The sequence below is a fragment of the Cyphomyrmex costatus genome, unplaced genomic scaffold, assembly GCF_001594065.2.
Source record: "Cyphomyrmex costatus isolate MS0001 unplaced genomic scaffold, Ccosl1.0 scaffold30, whole genome shotgun sequence".
In the NCBI taxonomy this organism is placed as follows: domain Eukaryota; kingdom Metazoa; phylum Arthropoda; class Insecta; order Hymenoptera; family Formicidae; genus Cyphomyrmex; species Cyphomyrmex costatus.
In genome coordinates this window covers 1,276,030-1,289,448 of record NW_017277125.1, presented here as the reverse complement: position 1 = coordinate 1,289,448, position 13,419 = coordinate 1,276,030, and the positions used below count along the sequence as shown (strand labels likewise).

Genomic DNA, 13,419 nt, shown 5'->3' with positions numbered 1-13,419 from the left:
CTTCATTTTATATGTGACAATCGTTATTTATATCAATTCAGTTTGCTATAAATGTTTTAAAATTTAAATCTATATAGGTAATATGAAGGAGAATATACGAGTCAAGACGTGGTTCTTAAAAAATAGCATTGCAATTAGCACATTGGAATGGGTACGTGGACATTAAAATCACCAGTTGATTAAATGGTCGTTCTAATGATTGTCATGAATAAAATTCGGTCGATCAAGAGAGCAGACCAAATAGGAAAGAGAGAAAGAATTCTTTACTTCATTACAAGCGCGCAAGTGAAGGAGGAAGTTAGCGGGTGTTAAGCAACTGCGTCGTGAAAAAACTTGAAACCTTAACGAACCTGCGGATCGACTCTTCCTCTCCTCTTTCCAATTCGTTTTCCACGTTATAGTTTGTCTTCGTCGGCCAATGCAAGCGGCAGTCTTTTTTCTTCAGAAGCGCAATTACAAATACTCGACTAAACGCAGCGCGCGTGAGATCGCGTCGTATCGGAGCTCTAATTATCGTCACTTTGAACTCGTTAAATTGCTCCTTTTTTCATTCATACAAACAGCATTCTTCCTTTATTTCCCGAACTGAATACACCAACCTAAACGACTACCGGTCGCGTTATATTTTTAAAGCAACGAATAGTCCGCAGGTGGTCCTATGAAACGACTCATGAATGTTCGCGGCGAGCAAACGCAGTTAATTTTTGCGAGTACTCTTAACGTATTATTTGACGTGCGCAGCTTGTCACAATATAGCGTGTCATTTACAAGAGATATAAGAGATACAAAAGACAGTCAGAAACGTAATACTTTTCACAAGAGGCTATTTTGGATAAAATTTCCTATCTCTTTCTCCTTCATTTTCTCTACAAATGTCTTTTACGTAAATTATATTTTGCACTCATTGTACCTAAAAGAAAGAGGACACATCAAGATAAAAAAAACTCGATCGTTTTTATCTACGCTAAAAACAAAATCATATTATATATGTGTGTATGTAAATCAGATACAATGGAACACAACTTTATACAGTTATGATTCATAAGCTTTAAAATCTGGTTCCTCCGGTTTTTCTAGCAATTTAGAATCAAGAATTTTTATACCGCGATGATCGAAATACTCGCGCGACCAGGAACGCCGACCATAACATTCTTATCGGATCATCAATGGTCTAATTTTATTCCAGTTTATTCGAAAAATAGGTTCCTCACTCCGACACAGTCGAGGCAGATGGCACCGTTTGCTGAGATAGCGCTGATTTACGATCGCCAGTGGGTTAAAACGGGTTTCGATTCGAGTGTTACGAGAGAAGGTGGGGAAACGTAGATTCAGGAAAGAAGAGAACCTAATGATTCTTCAGATATCCATTTCATGCCCATAGGCGAAGATCTAATCGACCCAAAAAATACCGAATCTCTACCAAAGATATACACAAAATGCTCTTATATGAATGTAATATATGATGTGAATTTACGTCGTGCTTTATGTAGTGTAGTTCATAGATGTAATAGATATAGACTGCTGATTCCCTGATCTTCGCTTCTGTGCTCCGTTAGAAAGAATTGAATATCACACTGAGAAAATTTTCTGGTTGAAAAAATGAACGAATCAAAAGATTCTGATCAATCAGAATTCTGATTGTCTCAAGTATAATTATAATAGATTCAACCAGTAAATTATAATTTTCAGAATTTCATTTAATATAACCAGACTTTTTTCTTAGTGCAGTATCTCTCTTGAACTTTATCAGCATTTCTCTCCAACTCGATACTTGAGAAAGAGAAAGAGAGAGAGAGATATGTTTCAGTTACCTCACTCGTTCTGAGTCAAACCGATATGACAACTTCATAAGAATGCGCAGTCTATTCTTATTACGTCTATGGTGTAATCTAAAATACTTAGGCGACTTCACCGACAGAATAAAAACAAGATTGACAGATGTGACTCGTGATATTTTCTCCATATAATCACCATAGTATATCCGCTTGATCGAAACTTTAACATATTTCCAATTACTTTTCTCGTACTCCAAATCCTGTTCGAACATCCGTAAGATATCGTGGGAGGAATAAAAATCGAAGCGAACGTAGAAAACCGGTTCGCGCCGCCCCACCATCTCGTAACACCGCACTTTATTCTTCCAAGGATGAGCCGAAGTAACTGACTCTGATCTAACTGACTCTATCTCGTTCGAATAACTTCTATAATTTCTGTAATTGCAGATGAACCAACAGTGCAGGGTATGCGACGAGCCCGCAGCGGGGTTTCATTTCGGAGCGTTCACGTGCGAGGGTTGCAAGGTAAGAAGAATCAGATAATGACGAAGTTTTGTAAATAATGAGATTGCCAGATATAAATCCTGGTTACATTTCGCGTACGTGGACTTTGTAATGTGACGCCGAGAATTCACACGACGACATCTCGTCATACACTACGTTCATTGTCGAGTCGCACGTTATGTAACATTTGTGATGTAAATTCTACATTTTAAAGAATAACACAAGCCTAATTACGAAGTCGAGCGTGACAGTTTCCGTCATGTTTTTAAGTAATAAGTAAATAATTCTATCTTCATTTTTCGCACGAAATAAAAATCGGTTAGATAAAAGAGGTTAAATAAATAATTTAAAAAATAAAAAGAAATATCTAGGAAAAAATATAATATTTATATAAGTGTATAAGTTTCCGAAAAATATCATATTATACTTCAAGACTTTTCTATTTTCTAAACAACCCTAGAAATATTAGTAAATATTACAATGACAATACTTTTTTAGAAACATTTAGATCTTATGATAATAATATTCTTTCAATCATCTGCTTTTATGAAAAAGATAACAGATAAATAAATACAATAAAAAAAGTTTAGTCAGAGAGAAAAATGTATAAAGCTCATGAGGCAACAGTATAATAATTCAATAACCTAATGAATGAAACCTATTATCGCGCGTACATGATGCTTTGTAAGAAATTTAAATGTTTTTGATTGATAAATTAATAAAGATTGTATATCAGAGAAACAAAGCAGGAACATACAGTCAAAAAGATGCCTATTTTTATAAATTTTTGCGGAAATTTATTAACTTTTTAACATTTTTTCCAATATTTTATATTAGTGAGTATTACATAAAATTTTTATATTAAAAATATTAACAAATACCGCCAATACAACTATTGACGCCAAGCTTATCGGTATAATTCATACAGTTTATCTGTGAAACAAAAAATTCAATCAGTTCTATATCCCCCTTCCTCAATTATACTTTTTTCGGTGATATTTAATTCATATTATTAACAAAAAAATAATATATAATAATATCGCACACAAAGTTTAGAAAGAAACAAATATAGATTTCGAAAACGCGCTGTTTTGAGAGGAAATATAACAAAGTGAGACAGTGATTTATTACCGATTCGTCTTTAGAAAGACAATCGTCGACAAAAAGCGGGCGGAAGTAGTTTCCGCGTGGTATTAACCTGCTGCGAAGATTTCGTGAAGTCATAAAAATCGATACGCTGGGAATGAGTTGACGTATGCGATGCGTGCACGCGTTTCGCACTCTAGTTTAAAGAAGAAGCAACTCAAATAAGCCGTGACGAATGCGAAAACGAAAAGATTGCTATGGTAGGGATCCTCGTGGTAATCACGGTCAACGAAAAGAGGTGAGAAAGTCCGATACGAGAAGTAACTGAAAAAAAATCTTCTGCCCGGTTCGAATCCGTAAGTGGACGAGAGACTCGAGCGCGACCAATCGATTATCTTGGATCGTCCCCGTTCGATGAAGCTTGGCGTTGCGGTGAATCGCGATGAGTGTCTTGAAAATAACGACGTATGGGTTGATAACATATCTCGAAAATGCACCGCGCTGTGTTTACCTCCACCGTAATAATCGCCTAGTAAAAGATGATTCAATTCTTTTTTTAGCGCTTTACTCTGTTCTGTTATACTCTGCAGCAACAATTTATAATTTGAACACCTCTTACGATGCGACGAGACGTTACGAAACAAATTCTCCGGAAAATCATCTTGAAGGAACCGACGTGTGTCTCTTTCTCTGAGACAAATATGGGATAGGAACGGAAAGCTACGAAAGAAGGGATCTTGTCTCGATCGCGGTTTACTTCCGCGTGTCGGACGCGAGGGTCGTCGACATACAGTAGGGAGTAATATTCAACAGGTGGATTCCGGGTTGTGCACGTGCGTCGGAATGCGTACGCCTATAGTGCGCGCAAACGCACGCATATTGTACCGACAAAGTACGACGACGACGACGACGATCGAATCTCGTTAGGCCGCGCTTTAGGTCTTCGAGGGGTGTTGACCCTTGGCTCTCGTCCTTTCATCCCACTAATGTGTGCTGTACACCGTAGAATATCAGTACCGCATACTAAGTGACCCATCCGATAGTAATTGGACCTCATTAAGGCAACAACGGATAATGGTTACTTCGGCTCGCGCGCTCGGTTTCCCGGAGTAGCAGATAACGCCTTTTAGGTCAATTAGACTCTCTTCTTGAACGAAAATAAGCCGAGAGACTCTAGGAAGGAGAATATATCACTATGCCAGGATCTGAAATAAAAGAGACAGCTGCGAGTAACTTAATCGAATTTGTCAGAATTTATCGTAGGCTGTTTCTTGCATTTTTAAATAACGGTAATTCGAAGTTAGTCTCGATTTGTATCTCACATACGAAAGATTTTATTGCATAGAATTAATCATAAGCCTTTGAACGATATAAAACCAACTCTTAAGCGTATACAGTTTTATCTTATTGCCGTTACATTTACGACCGCTATGGTTATCGATTTGCGATGAAACGCTCTGTTCGCATGTTTAATTAATGATTGTGAATGGCCCGATATGATTGTACGAAATGCAATACCGTCCGAGAAATGAGTATCGCCATCATATCGCGTACGTCATTTTAGTTGTATGACTATATACCAGCGAGAAGGGACGCCATGTGGACGCTCTCACAGAGAGTTTCGATGCTATCGCGAGAAATATAACGGCGTCATCATCGTGGTCCTGATATGGAAAGAACAGAAGAAGGATGAGAAGGAAGAGCGCATGAAAATGTAGCGGCGAGAATTATGCGCATGCATATTAACACGCAACAAGCATCACAAGTGTACACTAAAGTCTGGTTTTTCATTTTCTCGTTAACTCGTGGTTAGACTTAATCTGATGATAATGTAAATTTTCTGGCTATGGTCGATTATTATATTTTTAAAGTATAATAATTACCACTATAAAATCATCAGTTTAATTTTAATCACGGCTAGAAAACATAATTTTTATATCATTATCAATTAAGGTTATACGTGTAAATCACAAGTTAACCGGAAAATTAAAAACCGGTTCTATAATCTCCAATTTCTAACTTAAAGTTTGAAGTCGATTTAATCTCTTCGCGGAACGAACGTTTGGAAATATTTGAAATAATTTAACGGTTGCGTACCGCGGTCACGGACGAAGAAACGAGGGACATTCATTAGCATACTAACGACTGCCTCGAATTCTCTGCGTAACATCGAGAAGAGGGCGATCTTTCCCCTTCCCTTCTGTTTTCTTCGCGTACGACGACGATGGCAAGGCAAGCGATGACGATATAACGGCGACGACGACTATAATCCATTTCATTCTATAATCCAGATCTTTCCGATTTTTTAATATCGCGAAAAGAGAATATACATATGTTCTGCACTTATAAAAAGCAAAACTAAAAATATAATGATACCCCAAATACAGAAATGGTTTGGTCATCAAGCGATATCAATATCTCCTGCGATCATAAGAATAAGATGTCCTTTTGTCAATTCATGTCAAGGAAGAGAATTAATTTGAAGGCAATGAAACGAATCTACAGTCAATATGTGGCAAGTTAAATAAATGCAAATGTCAGCCGTAGAAGGCTTTTGCTTCTTTTAAGTAAGAGAACACCGTGGCTAATTGCGCCATAATGTAAATAACTTGTGCGTGGACGATGCGTCTCTGTTTCACGCCTTGATTTCTCGAAGTATACCTATATCGACAAAATTTCACATTTGTCGTTCTGCACGCGTTCAAATAAAGGAGAGCCAGGTCGTTTGAAGGCCGAGTGTGTGAAGCAGAGAGCCGCAGGCAGGATCGCCAAAAGACACCAATTCGTATAGTGACGCGTCGCATATGAATGCGGGCGAATGCGGCTTAGGCTTCTTCCTCTCGCGTTTCTCCTATCGTTCAGCTCCGTTGTTCAGTCCAGCCGCGGTGCACTAATTTGCAGAATCTCGTTCGCTTGTTAAGAGAATCGTGCGCCGGAAGGCGACCGAGATTCAGGTCAGGCGTCGCGTTTATTTATGATGCAAATGCCATTGTTTTTCGGGGCCTCAACGGCTCGCGCATTATGCGCGACCGACATCGTAAAAATTCTTTAACGCTTCTCCCGCCTTGCTCCTCTCCCTCTCTTCGATGGAAAAAATGGCGCATGATTCAGGGGACGCGTTTATTCATCGTTCGACAATGAGGGCCCGTCCGAAAAGTCGAAAGCACAACGACCGATCGAGGACAGTCGAGGCACAAAAGCGTCATTCCTGACCGAAAGTAGTCTGGACTACTTTCCAGGCGAAGGAGTCTCACCACATTAAACTCCGATTTTTTACGATCTCAGTCGGGTATACGCCAAGTTTCCGGCGACCACGAGAATCCGAAAAGACACTTAGGCGAGTAACAACAATTTCCGGCGGAAAAGGATGAGATATTTCAAAGAGTTAACGATGCATGCACGCAGAGATTGTCCTTCGAATGTTTAAGTACTGCGTCTCATAACAAATCGCAATATTCATTTGGATAATCTAACGATTATACACTTGAACTTCAGTTAAATCGGTGAAGCGATTCGACAAGATAAAATAACACACGTAAAGATAATATGAAATGTCTTGAGAGATTAAGCGAATGTATTATAAAAAATAGATATTGCCGTTACGGTCGCCAAAAGATTAAAACGTGAACAGATGGCTAGCGATTAAGCACACACTTAAGGAAAATCAAGGAGCACGTTCGGAGGCTTTGACGACGGCGAGCGGAACGAAAGTGGCAGTCCAGCGAAGGAGATAACACTCTGAGAATAGTGTGGTAAAAATTGTTCGGCCGTTCGATTTCCTCGAGCACCGACGATTTCTCAGCCGCAATAGATTGTCGGAGTCCTGTCACGAACGACAGATTAAGCGACCAGTTTGGATTTTCCCTTTTTCGTGCTATAGAGCTCCGAGTATGCCAGTTCGCTCTCGTCCGCGACGATATATATCGGCTCGTGACGCCCTTTAGACACCGCCACCGGGTAGGTCCACATCTCGTATGTCACCGTCGAGAACAGCGTTCTCCTTTTGTCGCAACCAATTCACCTCGTGAATCGCGGCGATTCGCACAAATCGCAATGGTCAGCAAAGAAAAGACGAGTTTTTTAGTTCACCGATTGATCAATCGGCGTTATATACAAATGCAACTTTTGCGAAGCAAAGTTGCATCTGCGCATAATGTGACTGATCAATCGATTAATTAAAAAATTCGCTGAGTGAACACAAAAAAATTTGTTTTAATTATTTACAAAATTGGCTCTAAAGATCTAAATTATTTTTAGATCTTTATTCTACTAAATTTTTAGATACTTGAGCAAAATTGTTTTTCTGTGTGACTATTATTATTAGGTATAAGAGAATAAAATGAAATATATACGCAAAAAAAGAGAAAAACGGAGGACTGAGGCAGAATGAAAAAATAGGCACCGTGATAAGAAAAGATGTGTTCAGGGAATATACACTCGTATTAAGAGCACCGTAAAGCTGATTATGAACCCAATCTCTCCACGATATCTCTACTGGTACAATTAGCTAATGTCGTAAAGCGACATTAAAATGGGCATAAGGTGGCGCATGTTAACATACGGCAAGAATCCGCGAGTAATTCGCAGTTCCTCCTCGCGCCTGCCTTCCCAACTCGCCGCACGTCGTCGTATGTGTGCGCGCAAGGTAGATCAGTCGCCGCACTTCGTGGAAGCGCTTTTTAACTGCGGCTATTACGTCTTCTAATTGCCGGCCATTTAAGTACCGCTGCGAAACAGATACCACGATACTGGAAGACCGCGAGATTCGAGGAGCTTAGCGCCGGCCTATGAGTCGACGATAACACTCGAGCGCAGTCGTAGCATTCGATAATTGCAGATGCGGCAAATTGCACCGGTTCAAGTTGCGACGTGTTCAGTTTTGGCCGTAACGCTGAAAGCCGCCTGATCTATAAATCCTAGTGCTAGATCGCATATCGATATTATCGCGTTGGAATTATTTTCTACATATGACTGTAAAAGAATCATCAAATCGACTTGGTCGGTGATCATTTTGGAATCGAATATCTACTAATTAATGTAAATAAAAAAAAAAAATTTTAGTTTTGGCTATTTTGTGTCTAAAATTAATGTGTCTAAAATAAACGAGCGATATAATGTATAAATTATTCGCAATATATTTAAGTTCGGTTCGGTGAATTTGCTAAACCCATATGACCGTGTCCGAACGACAGATCAGTCACCTCAGCGGAAAAACCGTGACTTATTTTTCTCATCCGGCGGCGTTGGTCGACACAACTCTGAAACATCGTTCAGGAAGGAAACCGCGAACCGCGCTTCAGCACACCGCGGCGATCAACCGATCGTATAAAGCAGCGATTTATGATCGGTATAAGTACAGGTACAGTAGAAGGAAAGAACTGCGTATACGTATGTGGGCCAAACCGCGCGGCGACCGTCGGCTTTATGCCCAGTTTACGAGCTAATAAATCGCGATCTATGAAAGGATCTGTCGATCCGACAACGTTTCACGCTGCCGCCTTGCCGACAACCGGCGCTTCGAATTATTGCTAAACTCGCGATTTCTAGAATATCATCCTTATCCGTTGTAAATTACATTTTTGCTCGCGAAGAATAATATTATAACACTGAAGAAAACAAATTTTAATCATTTCTTATATTCCTTTTCAGAAGCTGAAAATAAAAACACCAAAGACCTTATTCATCAGTGTAATTTATCTCTATTCCTACAAAATAAAAAGAACAGGAGAGCGTTGACCCTAATTATATTTACAAATATCGGTCTTTCTTAGATATCTTTAAACTGTAACAAGATTAAAATATTTTTGTTATCTTTTTTGAAATGAGCTGTAAGTTTTAAATAAAAAATATCATATTAAAGCCGAGATGGTCAAGCGACAATTGAAATGTTTAAGATTTAAATGATAATGCTACGACGACGCGACGTGAGGACGGTATCGGCGGTAGCGCAAAGGGTTGATACGATCGCGTGAACTAAATAGCCAAGTCCCACGAGCACGAACGACCAACCATTCTTGCATGTGGCCCAGTTCACGCCCGAGCGATCGCATCGTTCTGTTACTACACAGACGGCGCGCCCTTGGGAAGCAATAGTTAGCATTCAACGAACGCGCGGCTTCGCAAGTCGTCTTCGTGGTCGTCGTTGTCGTCGTCCTGCGCAACCAATGTTCAACCGCGACGTCGACCTCACGTCTACGAACGCGGTCGATCTTTTCAGTACGATCGCGTTACGCAAACGAAAAGATACCGATTGGTGCAATCCTCACAAATTCGTCGAAGAAAAGAGAGTTACTCTATGTTGCGACTAACCGCAATGCGCGACAGGACGCACGTGTTGTCCTAGATGCATACATATGTAATTTACCTAAGCTGTCTTTGAAATGCAGACGAAAGGGTTGCAGCCGGCTACCGTTACCGCGCGGGTCAATGAGGATTAACGAGAGCCCATCGTAAGTGTCGGACGTTCTCCAGATGTCTCGTCTCTTGGCTGTCACGGAGTCATAGAAACATAGTAAATTTAAACGGACACCTCTGTTTTTGACTTGTCGCTGATTTTTATCGCTGCTGTCATTAATTGAGCTTGTTTAACACTTGTCATTCTTTATATATTATTGATGCATACGCGAGATATTCAGGATGGTAGTAAATAAAAACATATTTTCTATCGTTCGCTAAAAGCACCTGTCACTGTAGTTCATCGCAAACGGAAACTATTATAGCATCGTTTGCTCGAAACTTAACAGTACATATTCCATTACTTTCGCGTTAATGCGATAGACAGCGATAGAGGACTACCGTTTTTCCATTTATTGCTATATGTAGTCGCTTAGTTACTGAATTACATGATCGCGTTTTATGCTAGAGCAGACGCGAATTGCGGCTCCAATAACGAAAGTACATTATTGGACAATCAAGTTTAACGTGCAAAGTGGGATTGAAAACATGATTATTTGCTGTACGACGTTATTATTCTAGCTTTCTCCGATTTTTTTGTTTGCTTAAATGGAATATCAGAACTGTATCATTTATCAAGATCCTGGTTTACTATTTTTTTCAATAATCATGTCCGTCAATAATCATGTCCAGAATAATTATTTAGATGAGCAATGTTTATATAGATATATAAATACACATAATTTTTCACTGCCTAATAGTCTAGAATGAAGATGCAAGATACTTCCAACACCCCCTCCCCCTCTCTCTCTCTCTCTCTGTACCAGTTTCCGTGTCAGAAATAATAATACAAAAAAATACTCAAGTAGAGCGCCATTTAAATGAGTGATAGCGCACTTCAATTCGCAAGATAATCCGAAAGACTAGAATCAGATTAGAATGACAGAATATATAGGTAAATCATGACAGAAACGTTCGTCTGAGACGCATAATAGTCCGAAGAAATAATTCTCGGGTTTGCGGTGATCCATTTTGCAGAGTTTTCAACTGTCTCGGCGAGTCGTACCTCTTCTCGCGCGTTCTTCACCGAGAGGAGTCTTATCTCTTCTCCTGAGAAGCGGATCTCGAGTATAGCCGTGCACGCATCCTGCGCCATTCTTTTTCTCTCCCAAAGGCAAAAGCGAATCGTCCTCGTGCATCAATCCGTACTCGTCTGTCCCGAGTAGAGACCAAGTATATATATTCGAGTACTTCCTCTTCCCTTGAATTGAGGCGGATTCTAATGTAAGCAAATAGCTTCCGAGGACAAATCCCCGCGACCATATCGGCGCACCGTAAAAATTTCTAACATACGATCTTGCCGTTCTCAACACTGACCGTAAAGTGTAGGGTAAAACGAATACAGAACCGCCGTGGACGATTCTCTCTGGACGATTAACATCGTATTATATGAGTCACTTTTTAAGCATTTTGATTATTCCTGAATATTATCTTATAACGTTCAAAATTTTATTTTAACTGACTGTAGTTATCATTGCTATAATCTAAAATTTCGTTCTATTATTTTTTCTCTTTTTTCGTGAGCTATTCTATTTCATAGAATTAACAAGGGAGGGAGGGGAATTAAATTCCATGGTAAAGAAAAAAGCACGTATAATATATCGCTGGAGAATGAATTTGACAACGGATATCACCGGAAATATTATAATTGATAATTATGTCAAGCAAAATATATCGTTAATGCAACGCGTCAGCGGTGAAACGGAACGCAGTGCTACGGAATACTTTCCGCCTTCCGAGAGAGTACCGGTTTATTAAATTTTATCGCGCGCGTGCTTACTCTTCGGAGAAACAGACTTTCAAAATCCGCGAGAGAAAATCAACATACAATAACCAGCGCCCATTGTTTCTGTAGTTAGGAACTGTCGTTGCATACTTATCTGCAATTCAATCAGTGCAATACCGTAGGATGTGGAAGCGTTCTGTGTCGCACGTGATAAACTGCCTCGCGAATGTAATACGTCCAAAACGTGATTTCTAAGATAATCATGATTGCAAAACACCCGCTGAAATAGCGAAATAATAATATAATTTGATACATTTTTGATGAAACTGTATTGTTAGGTATCAAAGGAACAATGACAACCCAATTCCTTTGAGTTAAATAACATTTTGTTATTTTTAACTTCCATGTGTGTCAAAATATAAATCAATTTCTGTGGTTATTTCCAAAGTAAACAATGTCCATATTAACATACACACTTATGTAATAAATAATTAATTAAGATCAGTATTCATAATCAGTTCTTACATTTAGAGATCGTTTTAAATACAGTCTTAACATGTTATCAATCACAGAGCTGTATTAGCATTTGAAGACACTTAAGATAGTCTTAAAATAAGAACTAGTTATGAATAGCCTAAATTTGAGTCAAATTTAATTTTCTTGAATTGTAATTTGTTATAAATTAACGAAAATGAGTATAGGAGTAGTGATGACGTCTATAAAAATTATTCAACATAATTTAAATTAGGTTAACAACTTGATATTATGAATTTGATGACGTAAACCATTACTTGGCCAACTAATGTTTTATATGTTGGAATTTATATGTTTTACATCACATGATTCATATATTATACGAATAAAAATGACGCGAATGTTTAGATCGGAGATAACACAAAAAAATAGAAGCTTTGACGTTATTAATTGACTAAGATGTCTATTATCTTAACATTCCTGTGTCATCAAGACGCCAATGATCGCGCGAATGTTTTTCAATCGACCGAAGACAGTATACTCATCAATGCGCATTTGCATCGTTGATTTTGATTCGCGGAAATATCAATGCCTCATCAAATCAACCATCGGCCATTTATCAACAACGACGTTCGCTAAGACTCGTCTCTCGATTAGAAATCACTCGAAACGAAAACGAGAGTGCTCTACGGTTGGAATAAGTATGCGGAGCACACGAGGCTCAAGGTCCATTCTACCGAATGACGTCAGTACGTCTCCGTCTGTCTTTGTCTCATTCGCGATTTCCACGATCTCGTTTCGTCAGATGTCTTGGAGTCGCGCCAAATATCTGTAATGTCGAATAACCGCTGTTTCCGAATTTCGTAATCATCTGTAGAAATTCATACAAATATCATGCATTTGATTTTATTTAATCATTTCTACACATATTTGTAAATCATGTAAAAAGTTAATACCATTACGAACCGGTACTGATTATTCGTATGTATATAACAATTTTAATTTACAATATAATAGATAAATTAAATATTCCGACCCATGTTTAGATATTTCTCACTGCAAACGTTACAAAAATGTATAAATATAATAACGTAATTATAAAAATAATTATGTCAAAACGTTTAATTCATCGGGTAAGTTAGCACTCCAAGTATAGTACTCAGCAGTTCTGATTAGAGTTCCCACTTCCTTTTGTCGAGACGAAGAGTTCCCTATAGTTAATAACAAGAGTTCCGCTCAATAAACATTTTTTTTACATTTTTTAAAAATGGGGTGCTAACTTTTTATCGAATTTCGAGGTGGAATAGTTCTGAGCGGCTTAATAGCTTCAATTTGCGATTGCTTAAAGTTCCTGATATGTAAAAAAAATTTTCGAATATTAAAAAAAAAATTAAAAATTTT

General features: G+C 38.6%; 1 protein-coding gene across 1 annotated transcript in view; it reads left to right on the top strand.

Moving 5' to 3' along the window:
- The window catches only part of LOC108775459 (protein embryonic gonad), a 35,436-nt gene that overhangs the window by 10,694 nt on the left and 11,323 nt on the right, over window positions 1-13,419 (top strand). Inside the window, exon 2 of the mRNA XM_018541836.1 lies at window positions 2,223-2,300. Within this exon, the coding sequence (XP_018397338.1) occupies window positions 2,223-2,300 (78 nt within the window). The remainder of the gene's footprint in view (window positions 1-2,222; window positions 2,301-13,419) is intronic.